Source organism: Pantherophis guttatus, chromosome 1 (assembly GCF_059756535.1).
Source record: "Pantherophis guttatus breed Tessera chromosome 1, ASM5975653v1, whole genome shotgun sequence".
Taxonomy (NCBI): domain Eukaryota; kingdom Metazoa; phylum Chordata; class Lepidosauria; order Squamata; family Colubridae; genus Pantherophis; species Pantherophis guttatus.
This window is the reverse complement of record NC_142063.1, coordinates 85,865,366-85,880,885: the sequence shown is the minus strand read 5'-3', so window position 1 is coordinate 85,880,885 and position 15,520 is coordinate 85,865,366. Positions and strand designations below refer to the sequence as shown.

General features: G+C 39.3%; 1 protein-coding gene and 1 long non-coding RNA gene across 4 annotated transcripts; one reads left to right on the top strand and one right to left on the bottom strand.

Moving 5' to 3' along the window:
• Positions 1-2,092: 2,092 nt before the first annotated feature.
• On the bottom strand, positions 2,093-10,492 carry LOC148116475 (uncharacterized). Its single transcript, XR_015729678.1, has 3 exons — positions 10,205-10,492; positions 4,148-4,387; positions 2,093-3,434 (listed from the first exon to the last, which is right to left on the bottom strand). It is a non-coding gene; the product is annotated as an uncharacterized LOC148116475 (long non-coding RNA).
• Positions 10,465-14,861, top strand: FADD (Fas associated via death domain). 3 transcript variants are annotated; one of them, XM_034417302.2, is made up of 3 exons: positions 10,465-10,659; positions 11,383-11,690; positions 13,745-14,861. In XM_034417302.2, the coding sequence occupies exons 2-3, from the start codon at positions 11,393-11,395 to the stop codon at positions 14,023-14,025; spliced, it is 579 nt and encodes a 192-aa protein (XP_034273193.1). In that variant the 5' UTR covers positions 10,465-10,659; positions 11,383-11,392; the 3' UTR covers positions 14,026-14,861. The 3 variants fall into 3 exon arrangements, with proteins under 3 accessions (XP_034273193.1, XP_034273194.1, XP_087733642.1); XM_034417303.3 differs by having other exon boundaries at positions 10,626-10,887; XM_087877516.1 differs by having other exon boundaries at positions 10,656-10,907.
• Positions 14,862-15,520: the final 659 nt, after the last annotated feature.

Here is a 15,520-nt window from a genome sequence, read left to right as displayed (position 1 = left end):
TAAAGAGGAAGTTTAAGCAACTGAAAAATAAACTGAACAATAATTAAAATAATAGAACAAGGAAACAAACAAGGAAAAAGAAAACAAAGAAAATACATAGATATGACTGATAAAAAAAAGAAGGGCGTGTGGGGAACAGAGAGGAGGAGTCTGCTGTCAATCTAGCAGCCATTTCCAAAGTTGAATTCCCCCATTGGATCCCCCAGGCCAATTTGCAGAGCCAAGTCTTTAGACTCTTATAAAAAAAATAGGAGATTGGGGGCAGATCTCACTCTGGAGGGCTGGATGTTCTAAAGGATGAGTGCTGCAACAGAGAAGGCAAGTAATCTGGCAAGATAGAAATGGGCCAATATATCTGGAGAGTCACATGCTGATAAATGTAACTACCTGTACCAGCACCTTGCTTAAAATGCTATTGCTATAACCATGATAGTTATAACAGTAGCTGTATGAACATGGCAATATATACAAGAGTTCCTGGTGTTTTCCTACAAACATTATCACAATACAAGCATCAAACACACACACATAACAGAAAGGCAGGATTCAGGCTCTTTCATATAATGCCATGATTTCACAGAGCGATGAATCCAACCAATATGTCATCTTTTGGGTTCATACCCATTCAGACTTTACTGCTGTGTTTAGCCTTATTTTATAAATTTGCAAAACGGACGGAAAATCTTCCTCCAGAGAGCTTGCAGCTCCTAACCTCATGATGTTCCAAAAGTATTTGAAAACCTGGCTTTACTCCCAGCCCTGGGTGTAAGGTAGCTTTTGAATCCCTGTCAATTTTTTCCTGGCATATTCTGTTCGTTGCTTTCAGACGTTCATGATCTTTTCCTCTTGTTTTATTGCTCTTAGTTTTAAAAGTGTAAGCTGCCCAACAGCAGCAGCAGGAAAATAAACTGAAATCAACTCCATTTAACGCGCAGTGGTCCCAAAAGAAGATCATACTATCAAGCCACCATCTGCTAGGACATAGACAAGAATGTTATCATCTCTATTAGAGTATCAAGTGTAGCAAATCCTCTACTCCATACAGAGAGATATTGGAGCCAGTTAACGCTGCAAATAGCTCTTCACCCTACCTAGAAACATAAGGGATCAAATCTACAGCTTTCTATCATGTTTCCCCGAAAATAAGACCCAACCAGAAAATAAGCCCTATCATGATTTTTCAGGATGCTTGTAATATAAGCCCTACCCCAAAAATAAGCCCCAGTTAAGATTGTCAGCCAGACAGGCACATTTTAGTACTATATTTCCCCCAGAATAAGCCCTAATTGGAAAATAAGCTCTAATGCGTCTTTTGAAGCAAAAATTAATATAAGACCTGGTCTTATTTTCAGGGAAACACGGTACATTCAGAACATATGATCTACTTTGTTCTATAGCTGTTTTAGAAAGGATTAGAAAAACAGGAAATTGTCTTATACAAAATTTTGCCACCGAGTAGCCAAGCTTCTTGCAAAAACCTCCTTGCAAAAGCAAACAAACTGGTTTGAACTGAGATGAGAATGGAATTTATTAAATGGGAAAGATGAGGGTTATTGGTTTTTGATAAAGCAATTTTTAAACAGGATTGAAAATAGAATATGGATGAAAAAAATCTTGCTGAAACATTTAACATCTATTTTCTACTCGTTGTTTATATGTACACACACAAGCATAAGATGTAACAATTTGTTCTGACCTAGGCTTCTTGATACAGTAAAAGTATACAATGAGTCCCAAAAACCCTCTTTTTATTTCAGTGGCTGTGAATTCTATTCATTCACAGCCTATTCATTCTCAATCTGTTCATTCAAGAGCCTTGGTAGTACAGAGGTTTAAGGCACCCTATTATTAAGCTGGTTATTAAGACCAGCTGCCTGCAATTACTGCAGGGTTCAAATCTCGCCAAGGCTCAAGGTTGACTCAGCCTTCCATCCTTTCTAAGGTAGGTAAATTGAGGACCCAGTTGTGGGGGCAATAAGCTGACTTTGTATAAATATACAAAAGGATGAAGGCTATTGCTGAGCACATTGTAAGCCGCCCTGAGTCTTCGGAGAAGGGCGGCATATAAATCAAATTTAAAAAAAAAATTCACAGATGAGTCCCAAATAGTTGTAAAGAGTCCGACAGAAGTCTGCCACAGTCCTTCGGGATAAGGCTGATAAGTACCCCCTTTATCTCCCTTGACACGCTGCCAAGACCTAATTGGCAATTAACTTTGCAAGGCCACATGGAACACAGAGTCAAAATGGAGCTGCAGAAGTGAAACTGGCCAGCATGAACAACATTGCTTCCTGCTAAGGCCCATGTGCCTTTGCTCCTCCTTTATGTGTTATGGGAGGGCCAATCATCTCCAAGCCCGTCCCTTTTGTTTTAACTGTTCTTGCCTTCTGGCAGCTCTGCACATGCGTGCACTGGGAACAGGCTCCCCCTGTTCCTCTGCCTCGCTGATATCGGACTCTGGAGGCTCCGGAGTCCACACATAACTCCCAGATGGCCCTGGCCCCAGCGCTGCCTCTGACGCAGAGCCCTGGTCCGAGCCTTCCCCAGACTCCAGGACTGGCCCATGTTCCTCCCCAGCCTCCTCACTGTCCGACTCTGCTGCCAGCTCCGCAGGCCAGTGGCGGACCACAACACAATTCAAATCTCAGATCTGGAAAAATATAACACTAGATATGCATAAACAAAAAATGTTTACATATACAGTACAAGTAATGGATTCCTTATAGTCCAATAAAAAGATTGTGCAAGATTTGAGTGGCTTCAAATTTTAAACTGTAACATCATGCCACTTGCTTAGCATGGAATACAAAGGGGACTGTATCTCCTTAGCTCTTGGCCACCTCTACGGAAGGGGAGAACCTCCAGGCAGTCTGCACAAAATATCTCTAGATTGGTTCAAATCAAAATAAACAATTTATAACTGATCATGCAATAATAATAGCAATAGCACTTAGACTTATATACCGCTTCATAGTGCTTTTACAGCCCTCTCTAAGCAGTTTATAGAGTCAGCATATTGCCCCCAACAATCTGGGCCCTCATTTTACCCACCTTGGAAGGATGGAAGGCTGAGTTAACCTTGAAAACTAGTGAGATTTGATCTGCCAAACTGCTGGCAGACGATGATCAGCAGAAGTAGCCTGCAGTACTGCACTCTAACCACTGTGCCACCATGGCATGTAATTTATTTATTTATTTATTATTAAAATTTATATGCCGCCCTTCTCCCAAAGGACTCGGGGCGTCTCACATAAATAAAAAACAATAACAATAAAATCTAAAACCAATCCAAAATTAAAATCCCCAAATTTAAAACCTCGTAGAATGATCAGGGAGTTTGCTGGAACAGCCATGTCTTCAGGCCAGCGCGGAAAGTGCGGAGATTGGGAGCCGTCCGGAACTCGGTGGGTAACCCATTCCAAAGGGTTACATGCCTGGGATAAATAAGGAAAATAAATATGTCCAGCATTTCTCTCCCCCCCCCCGCCACTTGCTTTATTATTAAAGGTTTATTTTATGCAGAGGAAAACATAAAGACATTTGCTCAGTGAAAAGATAATAAATTGATTATATTGCAAAATTTATTATTAATATAAAAAGATAAAATATTTCAGGCTCCTACTTTATAATGATTTAATCTATGTGACTAGTTTCAATATTTTCAAATAAGTTCAGAATTAAAAGAATTGGAGAAATAAGGGGGGGGGGACTTAACAGATGTGACTTGAGTTTAAAATCATATATGTAGCTCAAGCATCTTCTGGGTCTTATTTAGAAATTGCTGAAGAAGTATGATCCAGAAACTGGACAAGTCAAAGATCATATGATTATTGGATGCAGAATTTAGATGCAGTAATAGTCATGCAACAATGGGAATTTCAGTAGAAGAATATTAAATTCACACTGAATATTATACTTAAAGAGAAAATTGTGTGATTTGATACAGCCAAAATATACAGTTTTAGCAAGGACATGGTTGCACTTATCTGCAGCAAGAAAACTTCTCAAATTGCATAACAAGGAAATACTGTTGCTACACTAACTTCATGGCTGACCCTGGATTGGGGTGCTGGCTGGAATGGATGGGATTTGAAGCCCAAAGCATCTGGATGAAGAGCATCAGGTTGCCTACTCTGAATTAACCTACCTCTTTTTAAGCTGAGCAGCAGTGGTGAAATCCAGCTGGATCTATCCGGCTCGCGCAATCCGGTAGGGTCGGTGGCGGGAGGCTCTGCCCACTCGCCCGGACGTCATCACATCCCTTTTCTTTTTACCCTTTGCACATGCCCAGAAGGCTCTGTGCATGTGTGGAGGAGGCACATGCGCTCACATTTGTGATCCAGTAGCGAAGGTAAGTGCATTTCACCTGCTGAGCAGATGTACTACTCTTCAAAATAGATACAAGTTAATGAAAAGAAAAGAAAATTAACTACATTGTTAGTTAAATGTTACTTGCCATGAGGTAAGGCAGGATATACAAGCTAAAGCTAAGCAATAAAAATTACTCATTTGACTTATCTAGTGTTGTAACTTTCACCTCGTTATACATTCTCATGCCAGTGCTTCAAAGTTATGTGTATAGTCATACTGCACTGTTGGTAATATTAGTAAGACCATGTATACTGTATTTTGAGAATTTGGCAAATAGCAATATATGCTTGGCATGCATTTTGTATACAGAGGAGGCTTATGTTTGAGCTTCACTATGAATGTTGGGGTTGCTAAAACAGAGAACAATAATTTTAAAAAGTAGGGAGAATGGGACAGAAGTATAGCATTAATTTTAATGCACCATCCTGAATAAGTATGAGTAATCATACAGTCATATCCTGTACAATGTTTTCATAGAACTGAAGATAACACACTCTCTGGGAATGGGCAGGACTACTCCCTTGTACACAGAATGTTAACAAAGCAAAATTGTTTGCACTTCCTGAGACGGGGAGATGACTCATGACAGAGAAAAAGTACCAAGTTAGAATTTGAACGCATAACAGCATACAGCAGAACCAACCCTGTATTCAGAATTAGGGGTTTTTCCCAGACGTCTATTTCAGTAGTAACTGTGATTTCTTTACATATACAGCTGTTGTTTCATATACCTGGGGAAATACGGATGACTGTGGCTTCCTCCTTTGTTTTGTTTTGCACTAAAGCAGCAGCCAGTACACACATCTCAATTTATTACTGAAGATTATATCACTTAAACTTGCATCTCTCTCTCTCTCTCTCTCTCTCTCTCTCTCTCTCTCTCTCTCTCTCTCTCTCTCTCTCTCTCTCTCTCTCTGTCTGCCTCTTCCTCTCTCCCTCCCTCTCCTGGACTCATCCAACTGCCTATTTTAAATTGCTTGGTCAGTACCATGTTTTTAAAACATCTTAATCCTGTTTCCAGGATGGAGAGCTTTTCTCTTAAAAACCTCTTCTTTCCTTGTTAGGAAATACATACAACTTATTTTAAAAAATTGGTGTCATCTAATCCCAGCCAAAGCTGCCACTGTAACAACATTGCCAAAAAGGTATTAAAAGTTGTTAATCTAATCTTGCGTAGCTTCTTCTCTGGTAATATTGTACTACTAACTAGAGCATACAAAACATTTGCTAGACCAATTCTCGAATACAGCTCATCTGTTTGGAGCCCACACTGTATATCGGACATTAATACAATTGAGAGAGTCCAGAGATATTTCACGAGAAGCGTCCTCCATTCCTGTACCCGCAACAGAATACCTTATGCCACCAGACTTCAAATTTTGGGCTTAGACAATTTAGAACTATGCCAACTTGAGTCTGACCTAAGCGTAGTACATAAAATTATCTGCCACAATGTCCTACCTGTCAATGACTACTTCAGCTTCAACCACAACAATACACAAGTAAATAATAGATACAAACTCAAAGTAAACCACTCCAAACTCTATTGAAGAAAATATGACTTCAGTAACAGAGTGGTCAATGCCTGGAATGCACTACCTGACTCTGTGGTTTCTTCCCCAAACCCCGAAAACTTTAACTTTAAATTTGTCTACTGTTGACCTCACCCCATTCCTAAGAAGTCTGTAAGGGGAGTGCATAAAAGCACCAGCATGCCTACCATCCCTGTTCTAATATTCCTTTTTACTCTTACTCTTTTCATGCATTCAAATTATGTTTATACTTTTACCTGTTATTTTATGTATGCTTGACAAATAAAATAAAATAAAAATAAATAAATAAATAAAATTATGTATACCAGGAAAAAAAAGGAATTAATTCCATCCACGGAAAAAGAGTTATCATTGTAATATTTAATATATTAATACATATGTTATCATGTAGACAAACAATTTAAATGCTTCACTTCTCATTATAATTAACCGCTATCTTTTTTTTTTCTGCTGTGCAAATGCTTTTTGCTGATAGGTATCTTTAGGGCCTTCGGTCTCCTTTTATGTCTTTCAACTGATTTTGACTAGGCTGCCATCCAAATAGAGAACATGTGATCATGTGCACTGGCATGATAATTCCATTTCTTTCACGTACCAATATGTTTGCAGCTATTTCTATTGAGAGGCACATTTTTCTGTCATTTCTAATTTGATGAGCTCTTTCTCCTGTATTTCAGCAGATACCATTTCATAAAGGACAGACTACTTTTCTTGCAAACCAGACTTGTTTTCCAACCAGTTTAAGATCCCCTTCATTGGGACTTCCGGTTTCCTTGTCTTCGGCGGCGGCGGTGCCTTTTGAAGCTCCGCCAGCCCCGCCGCTTGTAGAGCCGCTTCGCGACTAAGAAGCGGCTCGAAAACTTCAAAAATCTTTAGGATTTTTGAAGAGAGATCGCAGGGTACAGATTGAGCCCCTGCAACCCCCCCAGGGAATAGTTTCTGGGGAGGGAACAGGAGCGGCTCCCATTCAACCTGCTGGAACTCCGGGCGGCGTGGGACAAGTCTGCTTCTGCAGAACAAGCCGGCTACAGGAAACTTTAAATTGAAAGAAAAGGAACCAGCCTTAATAAGCAGCATACTGTTACTTGAACCCTGAAACTCGGAATCGCAAGTATTAGAGTTTTCTTGGCTTTCTAATCTGAGTGAAAAAATGCGGATGAGTGAAAGTGAACTGTAAAAACATGGCGCTTAGCCTTAGAGTTAACGAGCTGGCGAGTGTGGATTGCTGAACTCATCTTGCTTTGTTACAAAGTTTCTAAATTGCTACGAAGTTGCTTCGCTTGCAACAAGAGAAATAAGAGAGAAATTTCTCCTTTTTCAATACTGGACTTTGCTTTACTTTGGTTCTTATTTGATTAAATCTGGGGGACTTTTTCAGAAGTCTTTGTGGAGGTGGGAGAGGAAGAAGAACTTCCCTTTTTAGTAAAACCAGCCTACGTGGCAGGATGGCCTCAAAGAAGCAGGAAGCGAAGGCAACAGGAGGTGGATCTCCCACACATAAAGCACAGCCTCCCCCAGTACAACAGATACAGACTCAGAAAAAAGTTTTTGATGTGGGAGATTTAAAAGAATTTATTTCTAAAACTTTGGATGATAAATTTCAAAAATCTCAACAGGAGATAGATGATAAACTTCAAAAATCACATCAGGAATTTATGCAGGAAATTAATGAAGTTAAAGATATGGTGAAACAGAATCAAAACAAGGTGACCAAAAAAATATCAGAAGTGGCGTCTGGCAGAATTTATTGTGAAAGTTGATTCTAAAGTTGAAGAACTTAAATCAGAAGTTAATGTTAAGATGAAAGACAATGATTATAAAATTGCTGATGTTGACAATAAAATGCAAAGAGTTGAAAATGAGATTGTGATGGTACAATTCAGGGCAATGGAGTTTGCCATACGGCTTCGAGGAATTCGAGAAGAGGAAAGACAGGATTTGAGACAGGTTTGTTCTGAGGCCCTGGCCAAGATTCTACAAGTTAATCCTGATGTGGTTTTTCACAAAATAGATAAAATTTACAGAGTGAATTCTTGGGTGGCCAGACAAAGACAATTGCCCAGAGATGTGGTCATATATTTTACAGATAGAGAAATAAGAAATGACATCCTGCAAAAATCCTTTTACACTTCTGTGCAAGTGGGGGGCTCACGAATTGGAATTTATAAAGAATTACCTCCTAAAATGCTGAAAACTAGAAAAGAATTTGGCTTTCTTGTTAAGGAATTGCAAAATTTACAGATACCATTTCGGTGGGACGCCCCAGTTGGTATAATTTTCAGATACAAGGGAGAAAGATATCGTTTGAATACCGTGGAGAAGGCAGAGCACTTTTACACTACTATTCTTAAGGAAAGAACACCATCTCCACGTACATCTACAGTTTTGGAGATTAAGGAGAGTGAAGAGAAGCAACCTCAACGAGAACTGCAAGAACAGTCTAAGCAGGAATTAGAGGAAATGCAAGGCGCAGAAGGAGGTTTTCTGGATGAATGGGAATGGAAAAGATGGATAGAATATGTTCAGAACAAATATCAAACTAGAAAGTATCAAATAGCTTTTATTTGAAAATAATGTTTTAGAAATATTTTAATGTAATGAGGTAAAAAGAAAAATTATACAGGGGAGGGAGGGGTTCAAGTTTACACATAAGTGTCATATTAAGGGGTTTTTTTTACGAGTTATGAGTATATTATAGGGAAGTCTGGGGGGAGGGGAGGGTTAGGGAGGTTGGGAAGTTTGGGGGGGGTGGGGGGGGAAAAAGGGGTGAAAATGTAATTGTAAAACTTTTGCAATAAAAAAAAAAAAAGATCCCCTTCATTGCATCCTGTTTATTTTCTCCAGCAATGCAAGTGCTCTTCAACAAGTACATCTTACATATTCTTGTCAGATGAAACAGCCTTGTGTGCAGTGCTTCTTCAATGATATAACCTTCTATACAGTTTCTGGCTGAGCTGTCCAGCATCACCTGTGGGAGGAATTCTGTAAATTGTAGTTCTTCAACATCTGGAGCATGATCAGGTTGCCATTTGGGGGAAGGGTATTCTTTTTGATCTGAGCTGAATTTGGATTTGGGTCAAACGTTCTTTCTTCATCCAGTGTATGCTAACAATCCTTTAGAATCAAATTATAATAAATATTTACAAGCTAAGGGTAGGTACATATTATGGAGATCAAGTTGAATTTAGCCTAAAGTGACTTTATCTGAAATACTGGAAATCTGGTAAATAAGCAGCATCAAAATGATATTGTGGAAATTATATCAGATAATTACATCATGGCCTATTAGCCCAGAAGCTTATCATCACTGGATTGACACTCACTATGAAAGATTGCATCAGTATTTTCATTCTAGTTCCTTCTAGAACAGGGGTGTCAAACTCGCGTAGTCACGGCGGTGTCACGTGACGTATTGTTAACTTCCCCCCCCCTTTGCTAAACTGGGCGTGGGTGTGGGCAATGCGTGACGCATCCAGCCCGCGGGCCACGAGTTTGACACCCCTGTTCTACAAGAACAGGAATACAATAGCCACAGCATAATTTGCAGAGAAATTTTTTCATGCAGCTGAAAAAATGCCTGCAAGTAGCTTTGTTTTTTGTTTTTCTTTTTAAATATGTCTGGGGATCCCATGTTAACACCTACTGCATTTCTAATATAGAATGAATTAGGATTACTCACACATCTTAGATGGTAACAATTGTTCATACCTTGAGGTCCTATGATACTAGGGCAAATACTGAAATATCTGTTGAATAAATAGTATGTGGCTAACCTAAAGAAATCCGGTTTATTCTTGGAGACCACAAGATTTTTCAAGTTCCTTGCCTAGCCCTAGGGTTCTCTTGTGTTCTTACGTCCAAGGGAGACCTTAAGGGAGCCCCAGGGCTGTGAATTAGACTAATTGTTGTTCAACCTCACCAACTTGAATTTATTTGGACTTCAACTCCCAGGATTTGCCAGCCAGCACGCTGGCTGCAGAATTCTGAGAGTTGAAGTCCACACAACTTCAAGTTGCTGGGATTGAGAAGCAATGTGCTAGCTAGACTATGAAATTGAGAAAACCAGAAAGAATCCAATGGCACCATTCGTGTCCTGATGCTGTATACCTGCTGATCCTGATGCCACGTATGGATCCACGAAGTCCCCAAGAACTGAGCTCAGCTTAAAGGAACTTGAACCTTGGCTTTGTGTTCTGACTGAGAATATTAGAAGCTGTCATTCTCAAAGGGTAACATTTTGCACCCAATACTACCATCACCATTTCCTCCTTAAAACTCACCTGGAAACATCTGTCGAGCTCCCGGAAAGACAGTTCTGAATCTTTTAAGTAAAAAATGGAAGGGAATGAAGAACACAAACGGCGACTCGGAAATGCCTTTCTTTAAAGATTCATCAGAGTAACGGATGAGTTTATGCGGGCTCTTTTTAATAAAAGAGAAATACTTTAGACCAGCCTTCAGGCGACATCAAACCCTTTTTTAAAACATGTCAATACTCGTATTTAGCTATTAAAAGCAACCAATTTATCTCCGCTCTTCCGTACGTCTGCAACACCTCCACCGCCTATGGAATCAAACAGTGCACGGATTTAACGGATTGGTGGGAAAAGCTGGGCAGCACCGCCACCTTCCGGAGCGTCTCCCTTGAAAAAGACGCGGGGCGGAGCGCACTCCGGCGGGGCAGCCTCTTCCTCTTGTGACGCCTGGAAGCGGCAAAGTCGCGGAGAAGCAGGAAGTAAGTCCTAAGGTTTTTCTTTTCTTTTCTTTTCTTTTTTTTAAAAAATCCAGATTCTTAAAATGAGCGTATCTCGTCAGGATCGCGCAAAATGTTAGCTGGAGCACTTTAGAAAAGTCCAAAACAGATTTCTATGTCATTAAAGCTCGAACCGGATTCATTGTAGAAGTTAGAAGGCTGCAGACTAGTTGGTTGGAGAGAAAGACGCGTTTTCTCCTAAAAAAAGTAGTAAGTAAAAGGGAAAAAAAGTAAGTAAAAAGGAATATTAGGACAGGGGTGGTAGGCACGCTGGTGCTTTTATGCACTCCTTTTACAGACTTCTTAGGAATGGGGTGAGGTCAATAGTAGACAGTTTAAGATTAAAGTTTGGGGAGTTTGGGGAAGAAACCACAGAGTCAGGTTGTGCCTTCCAGGCATTGACCACGCTGTTACTGAAGTCATATTTTCTTCAACAGAGTTTGGAGTGGTTTACTTTGAGTTTATATCTTATTATTTGCTTGTGTATTGTGGTTGAAGCTGAAGTAGTTGCGCAAAAGTTTTTCAAGAACTTGTAGTTTTTGTTTTAGGATTCTGCTTGGCCAGGAGTTGTAATAGCCAGATGTTGCAGACTCCGGAAAAGAGGATATCAGAATTAAAGAGAGGAATATTTTTTTAAAAAAAAAAACTGTGCTTGAAGTTTGACTCTTGACAAAAGCTTCTGAACCTTCCTTGTATTCTTTCTAGGTTTCCGGGAATGGATCCCTTTTTGGATTTGCTGCACTCGATTTCAAGGGCCTTGTCGCCCGCGGAGCTCAAAGACCTTAAATTTCTTTGCCAGAGCCATATTGGTAAAAAAAAACTGGAGGGTGTAAGCAGTGGCAATGAGCTCTTCACGATTCTCCTGGAACAGGAAAAAATTGCGTACAACGATGTAGAGGTTTTGAGATACATGCTCAAAAGTCTGAAAAGAGAAGATCTACTAACCCAACTAGAGCAGTACGTCAAAACAGCGGACGGTGATCCAGATCGTCAGCCAGAGGATAAAGAGAAATGTAGGTTGCTCTTGTTACTATTTGATCTGGAAAAAAAAATGGTGCTTTGGACCTTGAGGCAGGGGTGAAATTCAGCAGGTTCTGACAGGTTCTGGAGAACCGGTAGCAGAAATTTTGAGTTATTTGGAGAACTGGCAAATACCACCTCTGGCTGGCCCCAGAGTGAGGTGGAAATGGAAATTTTGCAGTATCCTTCACCTGCACGCCCACGCCCACCAAGCCATGCCCACAGAACCGGTAATAAAAAAATTTGAATTCAACCACTGCCTTGAGGGGCAGGGCTGCAGTCTTCCATGCACCAGTTTGCAATGTATCACACTGGCTCTGGGGGGATTTATTTTTTGGTAAATATTCAGGCTGCTAAGGTTGATCTATAGGTGCTCTAGGACACTTTGGGGTTATTTTTGTGAAATATAAGTCATAGGAATACTTTGTAGAATGTGTAAGTCTAAGGTGTCTTGTTCAAAAGGCAAGTTGTTTCTATCCAAACAAGCTGCTCCATATTAACTGTTGGTTCTTGGCACCTCATCCCACCTTCCCTTGCCCAGAGTTCTCTTGTTCCTCCGGTAATTGCAGGAGAGAAGGGAGGCATAGGAGAAAGAATATTATTAAGTAACTGCAGCCCTTGCACCTTGCTCAGTCCTATTCAGGAGTTTTATATATTTAAAAAATGTAACTGGATACTTTGGGAACAATAGATTTCAGCTTTTGGAGGGAGAAGCTTTACAGGTAGGCCTTGATTTAATACTGATCACATTGTGACCATTCAAAGTTATGATGGACCTCCCTGGGGGCACTTATGACTCAAATTAGAAGTTCCGATGGTTGTTGCAGTCATGTGATCACACCAGGCGCTCATCAATTAGGCTGTATTTACATCCATTTGCATTGCCCCACGTTTTACAACAACTGAAAAATGGTGTTTACTTCCAGTTTTTGGCAAAACTGGGCCCATTGCAAACCATTGGTTTCCTTAATAACTGCAGCATTTGCTTAGTGACTGGCACAGAAAAGGTCATGAAACAGATCAATCACATGGGTGACCCAACTTACGACTGACATTAATTACAGCTAGTCATAACTCAAGGACTACGTGTAATAAATTTAAAATCATCATTAACCTGTGGTAGTTCTGTAATGAATCTCACTTGTTTAATTTGGACTAATCTTCCAGGAGGGTGATGGTGTTGATTAAGAACAAAATTTCTGAGATTCCCAAAAAGCTTGTAGAAGAGGACATGAATAGCCCCATATTAATGTTTCTGATAGCCACATCCCGCCTGAGGGAGCCAGTATTGTCCAAGGACACTTACGTGATAATGTGGCCAGCATGACTATAACCAAAGGTGCACAGAATGCTGTTACCTTCCCACCAAAGTGGTACCTATTTATCTACTTGCATTTGCATGCTTTCAAATCGCTAGGTGGGCAGAAGCTGGGACAAGCAATGTGGGTTATAGCTATCAATATTTACCATATTAGAAATTGAAACCAGGGTGGATTTGATTTAAATCGAGTTGATTTAAATCACAATTTAAATCATGATTTAAATCACTAGTAAAAAGACTTGATTTAAATCAACTCGATTTAAATCATAATTTTTAAAGAGCAACTGTCATCTCTGCTACTCCTTTGACCCACTGTTGACTCACCGATAGTCCCAGTGCTGCAGAATATACAGCCTCATGCTACATAACTAAGCTCCATTTCATGCTGAATAAACTAAATTATTTATGTATCTTAAATAGAAAACTATCTTACGATAGATTTTTACCCCAAAAGTTTTTTATTAAAATAAATTCAATAAAAATCAAAAAATCCGATTTAAATCAAAAAAATCTGATTTTTTTGATTTTTTTAAAAAAATCATTGATTTTTATCCACCCTGATTGAAACTGAGAACTTTGAAAATACTCATTTAATAGTATTGAACCCCTAAGCTGCAAGAGTTTCAGAGAAGGACAAGGAAGGGATAAAACTGATACATAATAGATGATGCATAGGTGTCCCACTGCAATTCACCTATTTGATATGTAGTATGCTTTTCTTTCTAGATAAACTGAAGAGAGCTTTTGAAGTCATATGTGAAAATGTTGGAAGGAACTGGAAAGCGCTCGCTCGAACACTTGGAATTTCAGATGCCAAAATGGATAGGATTATGGTTGCTAATCCCTACAATTTGGAAGAACAATTGATGCAATCGCTTCTAGAATGGCAAAAATCAAAAGGAAAGGAAGCAAAGGTGGAGGATATAATAAGAGCTCTAAGGAACTGTCGAATGAATCTAGCAGCAGATTATGTTGAAGAAGCTGTGAAAGAAACTGAAACTCAGTAGGATTAGTCAGAAGAGACTGTTCTGGCAATGAATTAAAAATTCATAAGAGAAGACTGTCATTAGATAATTTTTTTTAAAAATACAATAATGTCTGATGTAATCTTTTTCAATTTAAGTTTCATTATATCAGCACTAGGCAGCCGATAAGTGTATTCAGCTCAAAAAGGCCTTATTAACTTAGACCCTGAGGAAACCATTTTTCCTTTTCCCCTGCATTCCTTGCTGTTGGAAGGAAGAAGATCAAGAGAAGAGCAGATGGCAGAATGAAAAGCAAAAAATGATATTCACTGGTTTTGGACTTTACCCAGCACTCATGTTCAGCAAATAATTTTAAAGATAAGGTGGCCCTCAACTAGTGCCTGGGCTGCAGAAATGAATGCTCATTAGATGGCAGCAAAGTAACACAGAAAAACGTTTAACATTTTGCTTTCACATAATAGTTTACCAAATTTCTGTAGCCAGATTTGCAAAGTTCTATTCAATTAAAAGATTTTCCTAATTTTTGCTGTTTCAGATGTACAGTAGACAGTTTATTCACAGGCCTATTAAGATGAACACAAGGAACGTGCCTGTATCTGATACCGTGTTTCCCCAAAAATAAGACCCTGTCTTATATTTTTTGAACCCTGAAATAAGCGCTTGGCCTTATTGCCATGCGCTCAAAAGCCCAATTGGGCTTTTTATCAGGGATGTCTTATTTTGGGGGAAACCGGGCAACCCTATCCATGGATACTGATGTAGCCATGGGCTGTATTTTCCAGTAACTCAGCATTCAATGGTCTGTAACAGCTTAATTTTCTGTTGTGAAAAGTAATAATAAAAAGAAATAATACAGACTCCTTTCAAGCTATTATATGCTAATAGCTAACAGTGGGACATGATCTTAAGCTGTTTCCTCATGAAAACATGAGTCACTTAGGTGAGACGGACATTGTAGAAATGTGATGAATAAATACAAATAAACCTACACAATAACTTGGTCCGTTAAATTTACACTTTGCATAATCCCAAACTGGATAGAGTTAGAGCCTCCGAGTAGAGTGAAATGGGTACAAATCTTGAAGTGGTTCTGTTATTCCTTCAATTATCCAAAGAATCTTGCAAAATATCAAACAAATGGCCAATGTTTATGATCTTACCCACACTGGAGCAACAAAAATATTCTGTGGGGCCCTGACTCACATTGTAATTTCCAACTTTCTCTGTACAGTTATCAAATATTCCAGGGCCCTGCTTTTTGTCTGTTTAGCTTAAATCAAACAGCATATTATATTTTATGTGCAGCATGCTATATACTGTATCTCAATGGCTTCATTTTTACAAAAGCAATTTTAACCATTGCCTCCTCCCAATTAATAATGTTCTTTGAGTTAGATTAAAAAAAAACACAGCTGCGTTATAATTACATTTATGATAACCTGTAATTGGATGTAGGAGTGTTTTTGGAGGTGAGCCAAAAAAAGGAAGACAGCAGCCGCAACCTTGAAAAATCTGC